This window comes from Eptatretus burgeri, chromosome 9, assembly GCF_056783735.1.
Source record: "Eptatretus burgeri isolate ZD-2024b chromosome 9, Ebu_testis_v1, whole genome shotgun sequence".
In the NCBI taxonomy this organism is placed as follows: Eukaryota; Metazoa; Chordata; class Myxini; order Myxiniformes; family Myxinidae; genus Eptatretus; species Eptatretus burgeri.
In genome coordinates, this window is record NC_140969.1 from 104,429,389 (window position 1) to 104,449,388 (window position 20,000).

The 20,000-nt window shown below is 46.8% G+C and overlaps 1 protein-coding gene across 4 annotated transcripts in view; it reads left to right on the forward strand.

Moving 5' to 3' along the window:
* SLC24A4 (solute carrier family 24 member 4) overlaps window positions 1-20,000 on the forward strand; it is a 178,312-nt gene that overhangs the window by 36,793 nt on the left and 121,519 nt on the right. For all 4 annotated transcript variants that reach the window (XM_085896455.1, XM_085896456.1, XM_085896453.1 and 1 more), the window contains one exon: window positions 16,139-16,330. In XM_085896455.1, coding sequence (XP_085752581.1) covers window positions 16,270-16,330 — 61 coding nt within the window. In that variant the 5' untranslated portion in view covers window positions 16,139-16,269. The remainder of the gene's footprint in view (window positions 1-16,138; window positions 16,331-20,000) is intronic.

Consider the following 20,000-nt stretch of genomic DNA (forward strand, 5'->3'; position numbering starts at 1 on the left):
AAGACCACCGACCAACCTGCGGTGATTGAGTGAGAGGCCCAAAGACTCAGCCTCATTGCGGGAGATGCCGATGATCCGAAATGCCTTGGTTTCTACAGCGTGAAGCCGAGAAAGGTGGGAGGCAGGAGCACCAGCCCAGAGGGGAGAGCAGGATTGAACGAAAACGTCCTCGGTATGCAGTGAACCACCACGCACCCGATTGCGAGGGAGTGGAAGCGTATCTTTCCGGTAGTCCGGGACTTTGTAGCATTCAGACTTTTTGACCCGATAAACTGCACTCCTCAATTGGGACCCCACAAACTTACGCATGTTGCACCAGGGTCCATCGGTGGCAGAGACGAGGTCGCAATTTCTTGCACATGACTTGTTGCGGTCAGAGTACAAATAGACCAAATCGCCGACTTCCACTGAAACATTGGCCTCGAAAGACCCCATGGGTGCCTTAGACTTCTCACTATGGGGGTGGTTTATGGAGCGAAGGTGGTGTTGAGCTTGTATCATTTGTTGGTCTGAGAAAGGGATTTGCAGATTGGTGAACTGATCCCGCTGGCACCACATCTCTCAGGCTGAGAGGCCCCATGCACGAATTCGTGAATTCATACTGGCGGTGGCTAGTGCGAGGGTTAGTGGGGTTACTGGTCCTCCCATTAGTTTCTGCCATTGGAGTTCGTCTTCATATTCACTTACTGCCATCTCGGTGATGGGATTTTTAATACGACCAATTTCAATGCACATCCGATGGTGCTGAAGACGCTCATCGTGGACCAGACGTGTGAAGCCGGGGGCCGGATTGGTGCGGATGACAGCAGGTCAATCCAATGGCCGGAGATCTATGCATAAGTGGATCAAGTTATCGTGGAGAGTGATGTGTTGTTTGTTCTCCACAATACACGATGTAGTGCAGGAAGTGGTACATTCTTGCAATCTAAGAATTAGCTGGTGATTGTGTTTGATGATATCTGCTGTGAAAGATACACCAACAGCACTGGGGGGGGGGGGGTCTCCAGTGCACTGCTTGATAATGGCGTGGGGTGCGCTGCGCAATGCAGCACACTGGTGGGGCCTCGAGATTACTTGGTCGATTGCTCTGTCCAAGTGAAGAGCGTAAAAATAGCGGTGAATCACAGAACTGAGTTGATGGCGACTCGGATGATCCAGTTGAATGTGTAACGCTGTAAGTAAGCCATTGACCACCTGATGTGGGACAATGATGCACTCACATGCTGAGGACAAGGTCTTGTCCTGACGGACTACAATTAGACCATCGTTGGAAACTGAAGCAACCTGGAGGTATCACTTGACGTCCTTGATGTTGGTTGCTTTCCTTGATGGGCGGGTGCCCTGAACCAAGTGGGCATGAGTCCGCCTTAGGTCTGCGCACTCTGCCTAGACTGCCTTCCAAGCAGTTCTGTTGGTAAAGGGCAGTTTGGTACGGCCGGAAATGATGTCTTGGGCTGACACATGCAGGACTACGGCCTCCTCCTCGCGTCATATGAAGGTACAAATTTGACAGGTGTCGGTACAGTCTGGTGCATTGCAGTTGGCAAAATCAGATGGGGCGTTGGCGGATCCTGCGAGGTACCGTACGGTCACCTGATAACGGCTGATGGTTGACAAGATTGTGGATATACAAGGGTTTGCTGAAAACTCACGACGACAGAGCTTCTCATAAGCTTGTACGCATGGCCTGCGGTCGGTGAGGATGGATGCATGATGTTTTGATTGGATAATGAACGGACCGAAGTGTTTTACCGATGCAGTGATGGAAAGGGCCTCCACCTCACATGGCAACCAGGTAGGTTGGTGCCCGCGTAACTTCGCGCGAAAGAAACCTGCAAGGTGAGGTCTACCATTGCGCGTGATGTACAGAGTCGATCCGACACTGTTTTTTTTTTTTTAACGGAACCATCTGTCACAATCCATAACTGATCACAAGGACGAGGAAGAGTAACTGTATGGGTCGAAGTAAGAGCGCCTTGGGCTCTGTGGAAGGCAGCATGTAACTCATCAGTCCACACAACTCTGTCCAGTGATTGGCATCCAGCCACAGCATCATCCAAGGGGGATAAGAGAGTGGAGCAGTTTGGGATAACACGAGCGAGAACATTATATGCCCCGATGAAGGATCTCATTCCCCTGACCTTCTCGGGAACTGAACAAGTGGAGAACATAGCCACACGATGTGGGCTGGCCTGGATCGCACCACGAGACCAGATCCATCCTCAGATGGTGGTGCTCTTAGGACATATAACTGTTTTCGTAGCAGAGAGGTGGAGTCGGCATTTATACAGAGCATGGAAAACCATTCTGCAGTTTTGGAGGAGCTCGTCCACTGTGTCCCCACCGCAATAGAGGTTGTCAGCGAGTTTAGCGACGGTCCCATTCTCTAAGAGATCACCAAGGACGTGGCACATGAGTTCTTCGAGTGCTGTCTCTGATCCAGGCATTCCCATAACAGATCTGGTATATACACGTATTCCATGGAAGGGTGTGGCTACACCGCAGTACTTCATGGACTGGCGGGATAATGAAATCTGGTAAAAGGCACTCGTAAGGTCAGTTGTAATTAGATACTTCCACTGAGAAATTTTGCGCAGGATGGAATCTACGTTTGGCATAAGAGAGGGTTGGGGCTTACTGTACCGGCCCACATCAGCAAAGGCCGTGACGAAGCGAAAACCGCCACTGGGCTTCTTGATCAAGAATGAGGGATTCAGATATTCCACAGTAATCCCCATGTCCTCAGGACGAACAAAGACTCCAAGTCATCAAATTTGTGTTGTAATTCACACAGCTTATCATGCGCATGTTGTGGTAGATGGCCTTTGCGTTGTGGAGGCTGAACAGGACCCATGTTAACAACAGCCTCAAAGGGGCCTGCAGCACCATTGTACCTTTGGAGCACTGGGTCAAACACTTCGTCATACTCTTCAAACAGGGCACAAAACTTTGATCATTCGTCGGGAGCGAACATGTTGTCAGGGTCGAGGGTCACAGTCGTAGCGTGTCCTGAGGGTGATGTGAGTGTGCGTTTTACTTTGGGGGAGCTGGTCTCGGTAAAACCACCTGGGTGTTCTTTGGTGTACTCGGTTATATACACAGGGCGGATTTGGCAAAACTGCTCCTGTCATTTGAGAACTCAGGGTTCGTTGGTTAAATTGGGGATCTGAACCTTCCTGCTAATGCTACGGATGATATTGGGAGGGGGCCAGAACTCACTTGGTCGCAGTGACCTTGCACTTGGGGGCATCCGTGCGAAGTTCAAGTGCGAACACTGAGGTTCACGACTCGACATGTCATTTGGGAGGACTATTTCGATAAACTTTCCGGGCCACAGAGTAGTTGTGTGGGGTGGGGCACGTAGTACATGAGCTCGACGTACTGCATGGCGATCAAGGCTCCTTCCCTGAGACCCATACACGTATGTGGTGCCATCACCCAGGATAACTTGGTACTTCACAGGGCGGATTGAGAGGTCATTAGACTCCATGAAAGGTGCTCCCACCAGTACCTCCACATCAAGATTTTTGATGACCAGGCCCTCGAACTGAAATTCTCTTCCTTCACATGTCAATGTCAGTGTCGTCTCACCAACAATTTGAAGAGGGGACAATCCATCAGCCTGACGAACGGACTGCGCACTCTTCTGAATCTTGGCTCCTAAATTTCTTACAGTTGTCTCACGAATCAGGTTTCCCATGGCACCGCTGTCAATGGTGACTCAGGTTGTGTGGTGACCGTGGAAGGTGTCAAGATATGGAGACTGGTGAATCTGGACACGTAGTGTTGTGGCCGGTTGTGTAAATCTGTGTTACTAACTATCTTGTTCTCATGGGCACATGTTATGCCTCCAGGCTCGTTGTCTGACTCTTCAGTTATATCAGCCACTTGGCGTGCTCTTGCAATGTAGCAACAATCTCGTTCGGGGAGGAAAGGACATTCGCTGAGGAAATGACTGTAATCAGTACGACGAACTTGTTTGCAGAGGGGACAGGACTTCATAAGGTTGGAACGAGTCCCTGGAAGGACTTGATGGGGTTTTGATGACGGGAATGATGCCGGCGGGAGGCTTGTCATCGAGACGTTACAGTACGCAATGACTTTGCATCTTCAGCAGTGTGGAGCTCATCTAATAATGAGTCAAGTGCCTGGGATATCTCTGGCTTTCTGGAGGCTAAGGTGTGGGACCTGAGCGCAGTTCCATTAGCGTTGTTTGACGAGTCCGGGGAGTCCACTGTGAACAAGATGAAGCCATGTGAGCACAACAAAGTTCTCCAGCGAGGGGGACGTCTCCTCAACTTCAGTGATCACCTGGTTCTGGTGGGAGATGCCACCATCTCGTCGAAGCAAGGTATCTTCCACAAACGCCATCAGGCATTGGTACAAGTCTCATGGCGCTCCTCAGGGTCATGGCGTATCGCTGCAAAGACAATGAAGTGTGCACCCGTCGGCTGGAATCCAAAATGTTGTCCAATCGACTGCCATATGTTGGCTACGGAAGTGGAGTTTCAGAATATGGTGTTACGGGATATCACAGGGCAGTAGTTTGCAATCTGACCCAGCATAAGTTCCAGTACGGCGACTTTCTGTTGGGCAGTGCGTCGCCGCTCAACGGGGACACTCTCACCATCGTCCTAAAGTCCATGAAGAGGGAACGCTCTGCTCTTCTTCTCCCAGGTGACGCTCTCGGTGAGGAAGGGAGCAAAGTTGGGATCGAGCGATAAAATATAAAGGAAATTGTATCTCCAACATTCAAGTGAGTTTACCGTTTCACTCTTGCTGAGTGACCACTGCTTTGGTGCACTTTGTGTGGTGGCCATTTTGATGACGGGTACGTTGGACAGACGATGTTTTTGACACAGCTACAGAACGAGCTGGTTGGCCGCTCACCTTTTTGTGAGGTGCGATTGGGGTTCAAATATAGCTCTCGTAACAGGGACGTTCTGTCGATCGCCGTCTCCAGGATGAAGAGTGCGTGTAATCATATCCCGACGCTGCCACCACGCCCCAAAGGTTCACGGGAATCCCCAGCGGAACACCACGGCCAAACACCAATCTTGATGAGGTTGAAATCAACTTTAATATCACTCATCACACAACGTGCCCGACTGGGCCAAAACCATGCTCGCCCGGAATGGCCCCTGCACGGTAACCCCGTGCACACACAGACACGGAGGATAGAACAACATAATGGCAGTGAGTGTGCATTCATCCATCATTAAAACACCTCCATTTTACAAAGCTCAGGTCTGTAGGTCATCAAGACCAACTAATGGTCAAAGCACTGGGTCACCTTATTGCATACGGTGCCTCAGCCAAATGAATTCATTCTAATGAATGATGTTTTAGATGTGTAATCCAAAATTATAGTAGGTTACCATCGACGATGTCATGTTAAATCCTTGTAGGTTGTCATAGATTTGTCAATGGTAAATCTTAGTTGGTTGCTGTAGATGTGGTTAATGTGAAATCCGAGTCGGTTGCTGTAGATGTGGTAATGCTAAATCCTCGTCCATTGCCATGTATGTGGTAATGCTAAATCCCTATCAGTTGCCGTAGATGTTGTAATGCGAAATCCTCGTCGGTTGCTGCAGATGTTGTAATGCTAAGTCCTAGTCGGTTGCCGTAGAAGTTGTAATGTTCAGTCCTAGTCAGTTGCTCTAGATGTTGTAATGCTAAATCCTCGTCGGTTGCCATAGATGTTGTAATGCTAAATACGAGTCGGTTGCCATAGATGTGGTAATGCTAAATCCTCGTCCATTGCCATGTATGTGGTAATGCTAAATCCCTATCAGTTGCCGTAGATGTTGTAATGCGAAATCCTCGTCGGTTGCTGCAGATGTTGTAATGCTAAGTCCTAGTCGGTTGCCGTAGAAGTTGTAATGTTCAGTCCTAGTCAGTTGCTCTAGATGTTGTAATGCTAAATCCTCGTCGGTTGCCATAGATGTTGTAATGCTAAATCCTAGTCAGTTGCCGTAGATGTCGGTATGCTAAATCCTCGTCGGTTGCCGTAGATGTTGTAATGCTAAATACGAGTCGGTTGCCATAGATGTTGTAATGCTAAATCCTCGTCGGTTGCCGTAGATGTTGTAATGCTAAATACGAGTCGGTTGCCATAGATGTTGTAATGCTAAATCCTCGTCGGTTGCCATAGATGTTGTAATGCTAAATCCTCGTCAGTTGCTGTTGATGTTTTAATGCTAAATCCTAGTCAGTTGCCGTAGATGTTGTAATGCTCAATCCTAGTCAGTTGCCGTAGATTTGTAATGCAAAATCCTCGTCGGTTGCCGTAGATGTTGTAAAGCTCCATCCTAGTCGGTTGCCGTAGATGTTGTAATGCTCAATCCTAGTCGGTTGCAGTAGATGTTGTAAAGCTCCATCCTCGTCGGTTGCCATAGATGTTGTAAAGCTCCATCCTCGTCGGTTGCCATAGATGTTGTAAAGCTCCATCCTCGTCGGTTGCCATAGATGTTGTAAAGCTCCATCCTCGTCGGTTGCCATAGATGTTGTAAAGCTCCATCCTAGTCAGTTGCCGTAGATGTTGTAAAGCTCCATCCTCGTCGGTTGCCATAGATGTTGTAATGTTCAGTCCTCGTCAGTTGCTGTTGATGTTTTAATGCTAAATCCTAGTCGGTTACCGTAGATGTTGTGAAGCTCCATCCTAGTCAGTTGCCGTAGATGTTGTAATGCTCAATCCTAGTCAGTTGCCGTAGATGTTGTAATGCTAAATCCTCGTCGGTTGCCGTAGATGTTGTAAAGCTCCATCCTCGTTGGTTGCCATAGATGTTGTAAAGCTCCATCCTAGTCAGTTGCCGTAGATGCTGTAAAGCTCCATCCTCGTCGGTTGCCATAGATGTTGTAATGTTCAGTCCTTGTCAGTTGCTGTTGATGTTTTAATGCTAAATCCTAGTCGGTTGCCGTAGATGTTGTAAAGCTCCATCCTAGTCAGTTGCCGTAGATGTTGTAATGCTAAATCCTCGTCGGTTGCCGTAGATGTTGTAAAGCTCCATCCTAGTCGGTTGCCGTAGATGTTGTAATGCTCAATCCTAGTCAGTTGCCGTAGATGTTGTAATGCTAAATCCTCGTCGGTTGCCGTAGATGTTGTAAAGCTCCATCCTAGTCGGTTGCCGTAGATGTTGTAAAGCTCCATCCTCGTCGGTTGCCGTAGATGTTGTAATGCTCCATCCTAGTCGGTTGCCGTAGATGTTGTAAAGCTCCATCCTCGTCGGTTGCCGTAGATGTTGTAAAGCTCCATCCTAGTCGGTTGCCGTAGATGTTGTAAAGCTCCATCCTAGTCGGTTGCCGTAGATGTTGTAATGCTCCATCCTAGTCGGTTGCCGTAGATGTTGTAAAGCTCCATCCTCGTCGGTTGCCGTAGATGTTGTAAAGCTCCATCCTAGTCGGTTGCCGTAGATGTTGTGAAGCTCAATCCTAGTCGGTTGCCGTAGATGTTGTAAAGCTCCATCCTCGTCGGTTGCCGTAGATGTTGTAAAGCTCCATCCTAGTCAGTTGCCGTAGATGTTGTAAAGCTCCATCCTCGTCGGTTGCTGTAGATGTTGTAAAGCTCCATCCTCGTCAGTTGCCGTAGATGTTGTAAAGCTCCATCCTAGTCGGTTGCCGTCGATGTTGTAAAGCTCCATCCTCGTCGGTTGCCATAGATGTTGTAATGTTCAGTCCTCGTCAGTTGCTGTTGATGTTTTAATGCTAAATCCTAGTCGGTTGCCGTAGATGTTGTAAAGCTCCATCCTAGTCGGTTGCCGTAGATGTTGTAATGCTCAATCCTAGTCAGTTGCCATAGATGTTGTAATGCTAAATCCTCGTCGGTTGCCGTATATGTTGTAAAGCTCCATCCTAGTCGGTTGCCGTAGATGTTGTAAAGCTCCATCCTAGTCGGTTGCCGTAGATGTTGTAATGCTCCATCCTAGTCAGTTGCAGTAGATGTTGTAAAGCTCCATCCTCGTCGGTTGCCATAGATGTTGTAAAGCTCCATCCTAGTCAGTTGCCGTAGATGTTGTAAAGCTCCATCCTCGTCGGTTGCCATAGATGTTGTAAAGCTCCATCCTAGTCGGTTGCAGTAGATGTTGTAAAGCTCCATCCTAGTCGGTTGCCGTAGATGTTGTAATGCTCCATCCTAGTCGGTTGCCGTAGATGTTGTGAAGCTCCATCCTCGTCAGTTGCCGTAGATGTTGTAAAGCTCCATCCTAGTCGGTTGCCGTAGATGTTGTAATGCTCCATCCTAGTCGGTTGCAGTAGATGTTGTAATGCTCCATCCTCGTCGGTTGCCATAGATGTTGTAATGCTCCATCCTCGTCGGTTGCTGTAGATGTTGTAAAGCTCCATCCTCGTCGGTTGCCGTAGATGTTGTAAAGCTCCATCCTAGTCGGTTGCCGTAGATGTTGTAAAGCTCCATCCTCGTCGGTTGCCGTAGATGTTGTAAAGCTCCATCCTAGTCGGTTGCCGTAGATGTTGTAAAGCTCAATCCTAGTCGGTTGCCGTAGATGTTGTAAAGCTCAATCCTAGTCGGTTGCAGTAGATGTTGTAAAGCTCCATCCTAGTCGGTTGCCGTAGATGTTGTAATGCTCCATCCTAGTCGGTTGCCGTAGATGTTGTGAAGCTCCATCCTCGTCAGTTGCCGTAGATGTTGTAAAGCTCCATCCTAGTCGGTTGCCGTAGATGTTGTAATGCTCCATCCTAGTCGGTTGCAGTAGATGTTGTAATGCTCCATCCTCGTCGGTTGCCATAGATGTTGTAATGCTCCATCCTCGTCGGTTGCTGTAGATGTTGTAAAGCTCCATCCTCGTCGGTTGCCGTAGATGTTGTAAAGCTCCATCCTAGTCGGTTGCCGTAGATGTTGTAAAGCTCCATCCTCGTTGGTTGCCGTAGATGTTGTAAAGCTCCATCCTAGTCGGTTGCCGTAGATGTTGTAAAGCTCCATCCTAGTCGGTTGCCGTAGATGTTGTAAAGCTCAATCCTAGTCGGTTGCCGTAGATGTTGTAAAGCCCCATCCTCGTCGGCTGCCGTAGATATTATACGACATTGTGCCTGCACACCATGAAGGTGACAGTTGATGGGCAATTCGGGAATCCAATCCAAATTGGACTGCTCACTTGTAAGTGTGGTATCCCTCAGGTATCCTTTCAGCCTTAATACTGCCAGCTCACATTCTTTGTACAATCATTGTATATCTTTCGTGTCCTGTGAGGAGGGACTTCAGATATCTTCAGGTTTGCCAAATTGCATTAATTAAGACAAGTATTGAAAAGAATTGCTCAAATAAATTGAAATAATCTATTCGTTTATAACAATTAGAATTTGGACGTATATCCCCCCCACCACCCCCACCCGACCGCACTCCTCATCTTAGCACTTCCTTCTCTCCATGTGAATGTACTAAATAGATGGCACCAAGTCTGTTTCACAAAAGAGGAGACTCGAAATACAAAGCACCCTTCTCGTGCTCCACAGGCAGAAGGTCCCATTGGAAAGCACGCCATCCTTGTGGAATGGACATCAAACCGGCTCTCCTTTCTGATTGTACTGACTTGTAAACATCAAAAATATTCATGTCACCTGTCAAAAAGTAGACTTACATGTGCTCCCTGGCTATGCAAGTGGTCTGGTCTTCTTGAAAGTTCCATGACACCAGGTGAGACAGCTTGTTATCTCACAGTGTAGTTGCTGTCTGGGGAGCAGCCCCTACACTACAAACAATTAACAAGGTGGCTCGAATGTTTCATGAGATCGACCCTCTTCAATTATGAAGGGAAATCAGCACACCTTCCCTCTTCCTGCTCTTTCCTCCACTGGGAAGGCAATGGTGAAACATTCGGCATACTCCTTGCTGATGAAGCTGCTTCGGCAGCAGCTAGTCTCCTCTCTGGGCTGGCAGGATGACTTGGAGGTACGCACACTCGTATCTGAGCCGTCTCGCCTGGGTTCGAATCTTTCCCAGCTTCAAACTGTCATCCAGGCATCTGTGTGTGCGCCGTCCCTCGGATCGACGTTTACCTGGGCATCCTGTTTGCCAGCATTAATTGGTGGATGTTAAAGATCCCATGCTGTTCTTCCCAAAAGTAGGCGAGTTATTGCCAGCACCCTGAACAAATTACAAATTCCTGCTCTAACCTACAGGGGGTGTTGCATCACCTGCACAGCCACTCCCCCATCTCAGCCAACGATGACGCTCGTAGCATATGAAAGAAGAAGAAGATGAAGAAGAAGTTTTCTCTTTGAGACCAAAGAAGACTACTTTTTTCTTTCTTTCTTTTAACACTACATCATCATCAGCTTCTCTATATTAGAGCTACATTTCCTGATGCAACCACCAGTGATAAGTTACAAGCAAGTCCCTTATGAGAAGCCAACTAGATCCCTGAAGCCTTCAAGCCTGCACTTTTACTGACTTAAGGCTGCATGGATGGCAGCTAGATGCTCATGTCATTATTGCTTGGTAGTTGGTATGCACACAACCAAACAAAATCACCAGCAGTGGGGAAACGCGTGTGGAAATGCAGCAAAATCACCGAATGAAAAAGTCGGTCTTGCTTCCACTTAAGGTTGTATAAGTTTACATCAACATTTTTATTGAGAAATCTACACCAACAGCGAGAATCGCTTTGCATTACATGTCCCCTACCGGTACCAATGAATGTTCTGGAGATAAAAAATTTGTTTGCGTTTATTGCATGCTCGAGCCGATAATGGAACCAAAATGAAGAAGAAGAAACTCTGTAACCCACCGTGTTTGGGTCTATTCAGAAATTTTTTAAAGAAAAACAGTTTTCGTTCACTGATGACGATGTATACCAATAAAGACAAGTAGGATAACAAACTGGAGATAAAGATTAGTTTGCTTTAACGCACACTCAAGCCGATACCAGAACCAAAACGAAGAAGAAGAAACTCTCTAACCCACCGTGCTTCGTTTGTTTCTCACCTTTGCCTATTTCATATTAAAAATAACTCGATGTAAAAACATGCGTATGGCTAATGTGCATATATAACACATCGTGGTTATATACCTGGTATCGTTCCAATTGCACTGGGTCATGGACCAACACCTAGGCCCAAGGCTTGCCGATCTGTTCTGTTTCATGCAATGACCGCATATGATTTTATTGGAGTGGAGTCGGGCCAGCTGAACACCGACCCATGTATAATATGTGATGTTTTTCTAAGTTTAAAATAGGCACAAGTCTGAAAAATTGATGAAACGCGCTGAAACTCGAAATTATTCTCTAACCTATCAAAATAAAGCCATGTACCAAGTTTTGGTTTGATTTGTTAAGGGGTACGGGAAAAAGTCTCAAAAACCACAGGTGGGACAGACGGAATTGCAAACCTCTCTTGCTTGCTCTTCGTCTGTCCGTCTGTCTGTCCATCCAGTGAAACCAGTAGGGGACAAATAACGGACGTGGGTAGATGGGTGGAGTGGGGTTTGTCTGTTGTATATTCTGTGCATACAAGAGGAGAGGAGTGATGAAATTTTATTGCTTTTAAAACCTTAAAAAAATTTTATATGCAGAACTTATATTATAGCCATAAGAGTCCTTCTACATCAGGTATGATCATTCCTTTTCATGAGAGAACTTCCTTTGTGTTTCCAACCTGGGAAAGGGGAAGTGAACAAGCAGCTGCTTAACTCTGTACACCCCCATTAAATAGCTACTAATATAATTTTGGGGGCAGTTCCTATTTATATAGTTTTATTTTTGTGTGAGTAAAGAAGTAAAGTTAAAAAAAAAAAAATGTTCCATTAATGAGATGTTTTGCTTTGTTGAAAGTCTCATCTTTGCCTCGAGTGAGTTAATCACTGTATGGACGGTAACACTTGATGCAATCGAGTGATTTCGCCTACCGGAACACCCCTTGAAGTGCTTAACATTGTCTTGTTCAGGGGTTGGAGCAACTCGTATGATCCAGGGTTTTCCTTTTATTTATACTCCTTCCAACCGATATGGTCTCTCCCTGTGGCTTTGCTTGCCAGGATCACTGCCTGTGGCGTCGAAGGCTGCTTTTTCACACAGTCAATGTGTTGCCATCGATGAAGTCCTCTCCTCCCTTCTAATTGCCGGCTGGAGTTCCCCAAGGAAGTGTGTTTGGCTCAGTCTAGATCCTCATCTACATACACTATCTCTCCGATGCTGTGGAAAACTTCTCTTGCTTTTTGCAGGCAAGTTGACCTTGTGTTGTACAGTACCCCCATCCTTCTGCTCGGAAGACAGCAGCTGTGTCGCTCTCTCTGCTGATCTGGAAATGATGAGACACTTGTCTGATAAATGGAACATGTCCTTCAATCCTTGAAAACTCAGTCTCACCCTGTCACTCCGAAAGGATCGTCAAACAAACCCACCAATTTATTTCCTTGGTCATACTTTGGAAGGGATTCAGTCTGTTGAACTTCTAGGTCTCACTATCAGCCGTGACTTTTCCTGGGCTGACCATATCGCAAAGCTGGTATCCAAAGCCAGCCTCAGACACGGCATTGTCTGTCTATCCAAGTCTTGCATTGGAAAATCAGAGCTGTTCACGATCTACAAGACCTTTGTCCATAGCTCAATGGAGTACTGTTCTCCACTTTGGGCTGGTGCTCCAGCCTCACACCTCTCCAACTCTCTTTCTCCTGGAATTCCCCATGATTTTCCCACGATATTCCCACAGATTTATTGGAATTTCCCACGATAAGACTGAAGTACAGTGTCCGTTCTCACATCACAGGCAGGTCGGTCATCTCTGTTTTCTATTGTCTGTTCTCCTATGTTGCTCCATCTGCTCTCCCAGTCCTCTGTCCCTCTCTGTATACTTCAGGATGTATGCGGGTTTTTTTTCCCCCATTAACTACCTCCTGCTTTTACTCCTCAATTACAGGCTGACTGCACACCTCAACTCATCTATTCTTCACTTTTCCAGTCTTGAAACCACATTCCAGAGACTGTTCTGTCTCAGTCTTCCCTTCAGCAGGGCTTCAATCTAGCAGTGTTCCACCACCTCGTGTCATCCCCATTTCTGTCCTATTATCTTTATTACCCCCATTAACCTTTTCTAACCCTAACCATCTTACTTGCTTGTTTCAGTGTTTCCTCCCCTCCTCCCTTTCCTCTTTTCCTGTTCGTTCATTCCCTTGATGTTGGTCCCACTATCAGTACTATGGTCAGCTCTTCCTGTCAGTACTATGGGAGCTCTTCCATGAGCCTCGCTCCTATAAAGAAAATGAAAATTGAAAAGAAGTATAAAAAAAGCATTGAATAGTTGGTTGGTATGGGAAATGTAACAAACACAAAGGATTTTATAAAGGCCGATCACTGAATATCATTATTCAATGCGTTGACATTAGGAAGATCTCGGGAGAGTTCCAATAATGATTCCACGTTTATGGTGTCCTTTAGAATTTAATTTAAATGCAAAAGCAATCAGAGATTGCAGACCCTCGCCAGGACTTGCTTTGTGTGGCGGTTGTGTACTGGTGTTATGTAATTAATGACAGACATAACTGGAACTGTCACTTTATAACTGCTGGCAGTGATGACCGGGTACCAAGACATCCCGCCTTGATGAAATCCCACTTTGATTGGACAACTGACCCTGACCCATGATGTTCATTATCATTCAATTGAATTCAGAATGGGATTAAAAAAAATTCAATTCAAATCAAATGGAAGACCAAATGGAAGACCAAATAGGTACAGTCCTGCATTGGAATAATCAGAAGGAACCCAAACAAGAAAAAAGCAAAGATGAAGTTTCTGAGAAGAAAGCAAATACCTGTTTTGGGGGGCAACCCCCAGAGACCCCCTTAGGGCCCGATTATTTATATTTGTGTGTGTGTTTAAAAAAAAAAAAAATTTCATGCTGTGAACAAACGTTGAGACATACCGGGTGATGTAGGTTGTGGTCAAGTTTCATCAAAATTGTATGTGTAGTTTCAGAGAAAAAGTTGCTAATGTTTGTGGACGGACAGACTGACGATGTGCCATCCCATAAGCTCCCCGGAACTATGTTCCAGGTGAGATAAAAATATGGGCACTACCCCTGATAGAATAATGATACTGAGGAGGAATTCAACTTGGGACGGAATCAGCAAAATGTACCAGTGAACCAGTTATAGCAAATACCTCTTTTGAGGCAACCACCCCACCTTCTCCCCTCCCGTAGACCACTTCGGACCCCGATTCTTTTTTTAGCTGCGTCTCGCGTAGCGGACGCTGGCTCTAAGAGAGTTCTTCTTTTTCTTCTTTCAAAACCTTTAGGATGCAGCCCTTTTTATATACAGGATCCGGATCTCCTTAAATACTAAACACCTGTACACATCCTCGCATTGAGGGTGCCTTTTGAGAGCGTCTATCATGAACTTTTAAATATATTCGGACATTTGCTTTAAAGTTTCGAAAAGTTCACGTTACTATTTAAAGATTATTCCATTCAATGTGTTGTAATTTCGTAAATACACTATTTTCTCGTCATGAACGCGGAGCCTCCATGACGGGTCTCGCTATTGGCTCCATCAAGGCACGTGACGAAATATCGGAAGTTGTTGTTATTTATATATTTATCTTTTTTTATATTTATTTATCTATTAGCCGCGTCGCATTGCCGAACGCTGGCTCTAAGAGAGCTCCATGTTGTTGTTGTTGTTTTTGTTGTTGTTGTTGTTCTTATTCTGGTGAAGACAAAACCTTTATGACGCAGCTCTTGCACACATTTGTCCTTGTTTTAAATGTCGTGGACGAACTTTGGTACATACCGTATGACGAAGGTTGTGGTTAAGTTTCATCGAAATTGTGTGTGTAGTTTCAGAGAAGAATTTGCAAGTGTTTGTGGACGGACTGATCACGTGCCATCCCATAGGCTCCCCGGAACTACATTCCAGTTGAACTAAAATCAGATTTATTCCCCATGAGGACTACTTGCCATTTGTCAAGTTTCAATTTTTTCCTTGTTGCGGTTTTATAGAAACAGAGGTCCAAATGTTTTTCCTTTTTTCCAACATGGCTGCCACACCATGTGAACTATGACGTGATAATTAATATTAAAACATTTTAAATGAGAAGTTGCTCCAATGGTGAAAATTTCGTGTGAATCCGACAAGCGGTTGCAGAGAAAAACACTCACGTTCTGTGCGGTTAAACGGACCCAAATGTAACACCCTCTCCTCTGGCACCCCAAATATGTATTTGCCATAACATTGATGCATTGGTACATTTTGCTGATTCCGTCCCACGTTGACTTCCTTCCTGCTCAGTATCATTATTCTACCAGATGTGCGCCCAGGGGTATTGCCCATATATTTTTAATTGAACCCGTGTTCATCTCTTTCACCGTTGTTGGTGAGTTTTATCTTTGGTGTTGTTGAACTTGGTCGTGTTTAAAATGCTGTATAATGTATATGACCAGGTATTTGGCCATTCTTTCATTTTTAATATATATATATATATATATATATATATATATATATATATATATATATATATATATATATATATATACGCCCAATAAAGTTCCGAGGGATTACAATGGATGGACGAAGAAGGACACAGATTAGAAATCCCAGTTAAAATGAACGGGCCGGTCAATGAAGTTATCACGTGACACCAAGAATTCCTCCACCGGGTGTAAAGGCCTGGATCCAGACCCGTCTTTCGTCACTTTTCTGTCACTTCTTAGAAAGACGTGCCAACAGACTAGACTGCTAACTCGACATCCCCTCCCAAGCGATGTCGATGCCACGTCGCAGCACCATGTGTGGAGCGACACAGCAAGTTTGGAGTCAGATCGCAGTTGTTCAAAGTTTCAGCATACCTGCGGAGCACACCAAAACAACTCGGGTAGCTCGTGAAAAACGAACCTGAAAGCGGAAAGAGTGAAAGCATGGCCATAATTTCATAATCTATATTTTCAGCAGTTCGTTTACTCGATGTTTCAGTCCCATTATTGAATGAAGAAGAGCAAACGTTATTCGTTTAGAATTTAGATTGTCCTTTGCATTGATCAATGGGAATGATAAAGATGAATTGTGCATCATCCACGAAATTGTTGAGTTGTTCTTTTTTTTTTTTTACATTGATTTTGTTCTGCAATAAACTGTCATCAGCTGATGATTCTTTGCCTTCGATACCAGGTGTTTATATGTGATATGTTCCAGGTCATGCGGACGTGGTTAGCAGTGCCGCGTCATGGAGCGGCCACGTCGAGAGGGTTTCTGAGCCAGAGTTTACGGTTGTTGAGGAATTGGATGGATCCAGGAAAGATGTGGGACGTGGGAGCCACTCTCTCATGGGAAGGATGCTCCTGGCCATTGACGGCGAGAATGGAACTGAGAACTGCACCCCTCCTGGTATGCACGTTCATCGTGGCACACTACTCATGCTCATCATTTAATTTGAACCTTTAAAATAAGGAAATACAAGGAAGTTAAGATATGGGAGTGGGCCATTTGGTCCCATCTGGCCTGTGCCATGTCTACATTCAGCTAATAGTTGGGGCCATTAAGGTGCTCTCAGTCTGCTGAAAGACCAGCAATGTACCAGGTCAGGTATGGGAGCATGCGCCAGAGCAGCGCATCGCTGCGTCCACTTTCCGCCGGTACTCCAAGGGCCTCTGTCTGGCCATCCTCCAGGCAGGTGCATGACCCATCCCGATCTCCTTGAGATGCTGATCAACCTGCTGCAACCACAAGGCATGTGGTCGGCCCATTGGCCTCCTCCACTCACGAGACTCCCTCGCTGAGAGAATCTGGTGAGCAGGATCAGCGTCAGGAAAACGAGCCACATGTCCATACTGCCTCAGCTGACGCTCACGGACTATGCAGGTAACAAATCTCATTTGAGTCTCTCTCAGTAACCGCTCGTTGGACACAAAGTCCAACCAGCGATAGCCAAGGATACTCCGAAGAGACCCAGTACCAAAGGAATTAAGTGTCCGTCTCATCCTTGGTTAGAGTCCAAGTCTCGCATCCATAGAACAAGACTGGAAGCACCAAGGACCTGAAGACTAGGACTTTCGTCCTCCCGCACAGGTATCGGCAGCGCCACACCCCATGATCCAGTGAATCCATGACTCCCCAGGCCCGACCCAGACATCTATTGACCTCTGACTCACAGACGGCAGAGACATGAATATCACTGCCAAGGTAAGTGAATCTCCACGACCTCAACATCCTCACCACAAACAGACACAGGCAGGACAGCAGCATCCAAGATGTCATTGAAAGCCTGGATCTTAGGTTTGACCCAGGAAACCCGTAATCCCAGCGGCTCCGACTCCTCATTCAGCACCTCGAGGGCCCCCAAAAGGATATCTAAAGTCTCCGCAAAGATGACTGCATCATCTGCAAAATCAAGGTCAGAGATCTTGACATTCCCAAGCGATACACCGCAGCTTGATCTCTCCGACATCCTCCCTAGAATCCAGTCCACACAAGTGCTGAAAAGTGTGGGGTCAGTACACACCCCTGATGAACTCCAGTAACAACTGGAAATAAGTCAAAGATGCTGCCACCACATCTCACAGCACTCTCAGTACCAGAGTAGACTTCAGACATCAGATCGATCAGTTTTGGTGGCACCCCACGAAGACCAAGAATCCTCCAGAGGACATCCCGATTCACTGAATCACACGCTTTTCAGAGATCAACATAGGCTGCAAGCAGCCCCTGCCGAAACTCTCATCTGCGTTCGGTGAGGACCCGAAGAGCAAGGATACCGTCAATCGTTGACCTCTTTGGTGTGAAGCCTGACTGCTCTGGACGCTGGTGCTCAAGCAGATGGTGGCGAACCCTATCAATAATTTTTCGAGCAAAGACCTTGCCCGGCACTGAGAGCAGCATCACCCCTCGGTAGTTGTTGCAGTCTTGGCGATCAACCTTTCCCTTTCCAGAGAGGGACAACAAGGCCCCTCTTCCAGTCAGTTGGGATGATGCCTGTGTTCCAGGCAGAGCACAGATTTGCATGCAACGACACGAGTGCAGCATTTCCACCAGCCTTGAGAAGTTCAGCATGGATGCCACAGATCCCTGGAGCTTCACCCCATTTCAACTTGTTCACCGCAGCCTGTGTTTCCACAAGCGAAGGTAGACTACAGTTGATTGGAGGGTCAACAACAGGGATTGTAACACCCTTGACGTCCAGCTCGACAGCCGGCCTTCACTTCGGACTCCTCTGTCAAGAGCTTATCACTCTCTGCTCTAACTGCAGTGCTCCGAGGGATCGGCTTGGATGAACGCAATGCGCGAATTCCCCCGTAAGCAGGACGAGAATCACTTGACCACAGGTGATGCTCTACCCCCTCACAGATTCCTCGCACATCGGCTTCCTTGTCCACCCTGAGCGCACGTACAGTTTTACACCTCAGCTCCCTGAACAGCTCAGCTCTGCCATTCAGCCTGGCCCTGCGACTCTGGTCAATGGTATCCAGTCAATTTTGGTCAACTCTGGTCAATTTTGAGAGACAAAATTCTTCTTTGCCCTCCGGTGAGTTCCATAACATCCACTGGCAACATCAAGGACGGTGGTCTTGAAGGCACTCTACAACTCTTCAGGACCTCCCAAAGCACCCAGACTCCTCAAATCTCAACTCAGCTTGTTCGCAAACTCCTCAGCTACCCTCTCATTCTTGGGCTTGCCAACATCCAGCCTCGGCTGGGATGGTACCATTCTCTTGGATTTAAGGTGCAACTTCAGAGTTGCTACAACAAGCCTGTGGTCAGTATTGAGGAACTGAGCACTCCGGTAGACCCTGCAGTTCTGGACCATCCTCCAGCGACCATCAACGAGGACATGGTCAATCTCCTTTGCCACACTGCCAGCATTGGAAGACCAAGTCCAGCGATGAGCTTGTGGTGCTGAAACCATGAACCGGCCACCCTAAGTCCATGACTTCTTGTGAAGTCAAGGAACTTGGTGCTGTTCTGGTTCATAGTTCTTGACCCATTGGGACCAACACACGTCTCATAACCATCTCTTTCAGTTCCAATCAATGCATTGAAATCCCCCAAGACTAGAAGTGTATCTCGTCTGGGGCACTGATCAACCACAGATTCTAGCGTGGCGTAGAATGCATCCTTCACGGTGAGATCACTCGCCTCAGTCGGAGCATAAACAGAGACCAGGGAAATGACACCTAAGGAGTGACGATTCCTTCGTCTCATAATACGCTCGTTGACCGATGTTACCTCAATTATCATCGGAGTCAGCTTATTGGGCACAGCTCCAGCAACTCCTTGGGAATGGTAACCATCAGAGCGACCAGACCAATAGTAGGTGTAACCACCCACCATGATCTCCCCGCAATCCAGTCTCCGAACCTCAGAGAGTGCTGCAATACCGATAGCCAAACGCTTGAGCTCAGATGATAACAGAGACAGGTGATCATCCTCTCTTCGGGAAAGGACATTCCAGGCACCCACCCGAAGGGACTTACAAGGGTGAACCCAAGGAGACAGCCGTCTGGTAGACGACACCTCAGCACCACTCCGACACACTCTCCCGCAAACTGACCCGGGAATGTTACCCCGTGGTTTCCCTCCTGTTATCAAAGATTGGGGGTCCCGAAGGCTTTGCCCCAATGTCATCATCCGGTGAGCTGCCCTGCGAAGGGAAGCTGCACAGGAGGTCCTCCCACGGAGTGGGTTTTCAGATTTCTTTGCGTTTTTGTGTTTTGCGGAATGAAGGGTTTTGCGGTGGCTGGACTGCAAATCCTGCCACCAACCTCATAATAAGAAGTAACTCAACTGCAGGAGGACATCCGCAGACACAGTTGGGCACTACATATGGATGGCCGTTGGCTCACAAGGAGCTCCTCCGCCCTTTGACAGGTTTTGTTTTTAATCCTGCTGGGTGTCCATATCCAAACACTCTCCTCACCAAAAAACCTGGTGGGGGAGATGGTTTAGTCGCCGACAACCCGACCATGGAACAGGTTAGTACAGGTTTACATGATACCTGTAGCAAGTCACAGATCTAATCTGGCCTGACCTGACTCCAGGTACCAGCAGGATACAGTATTAC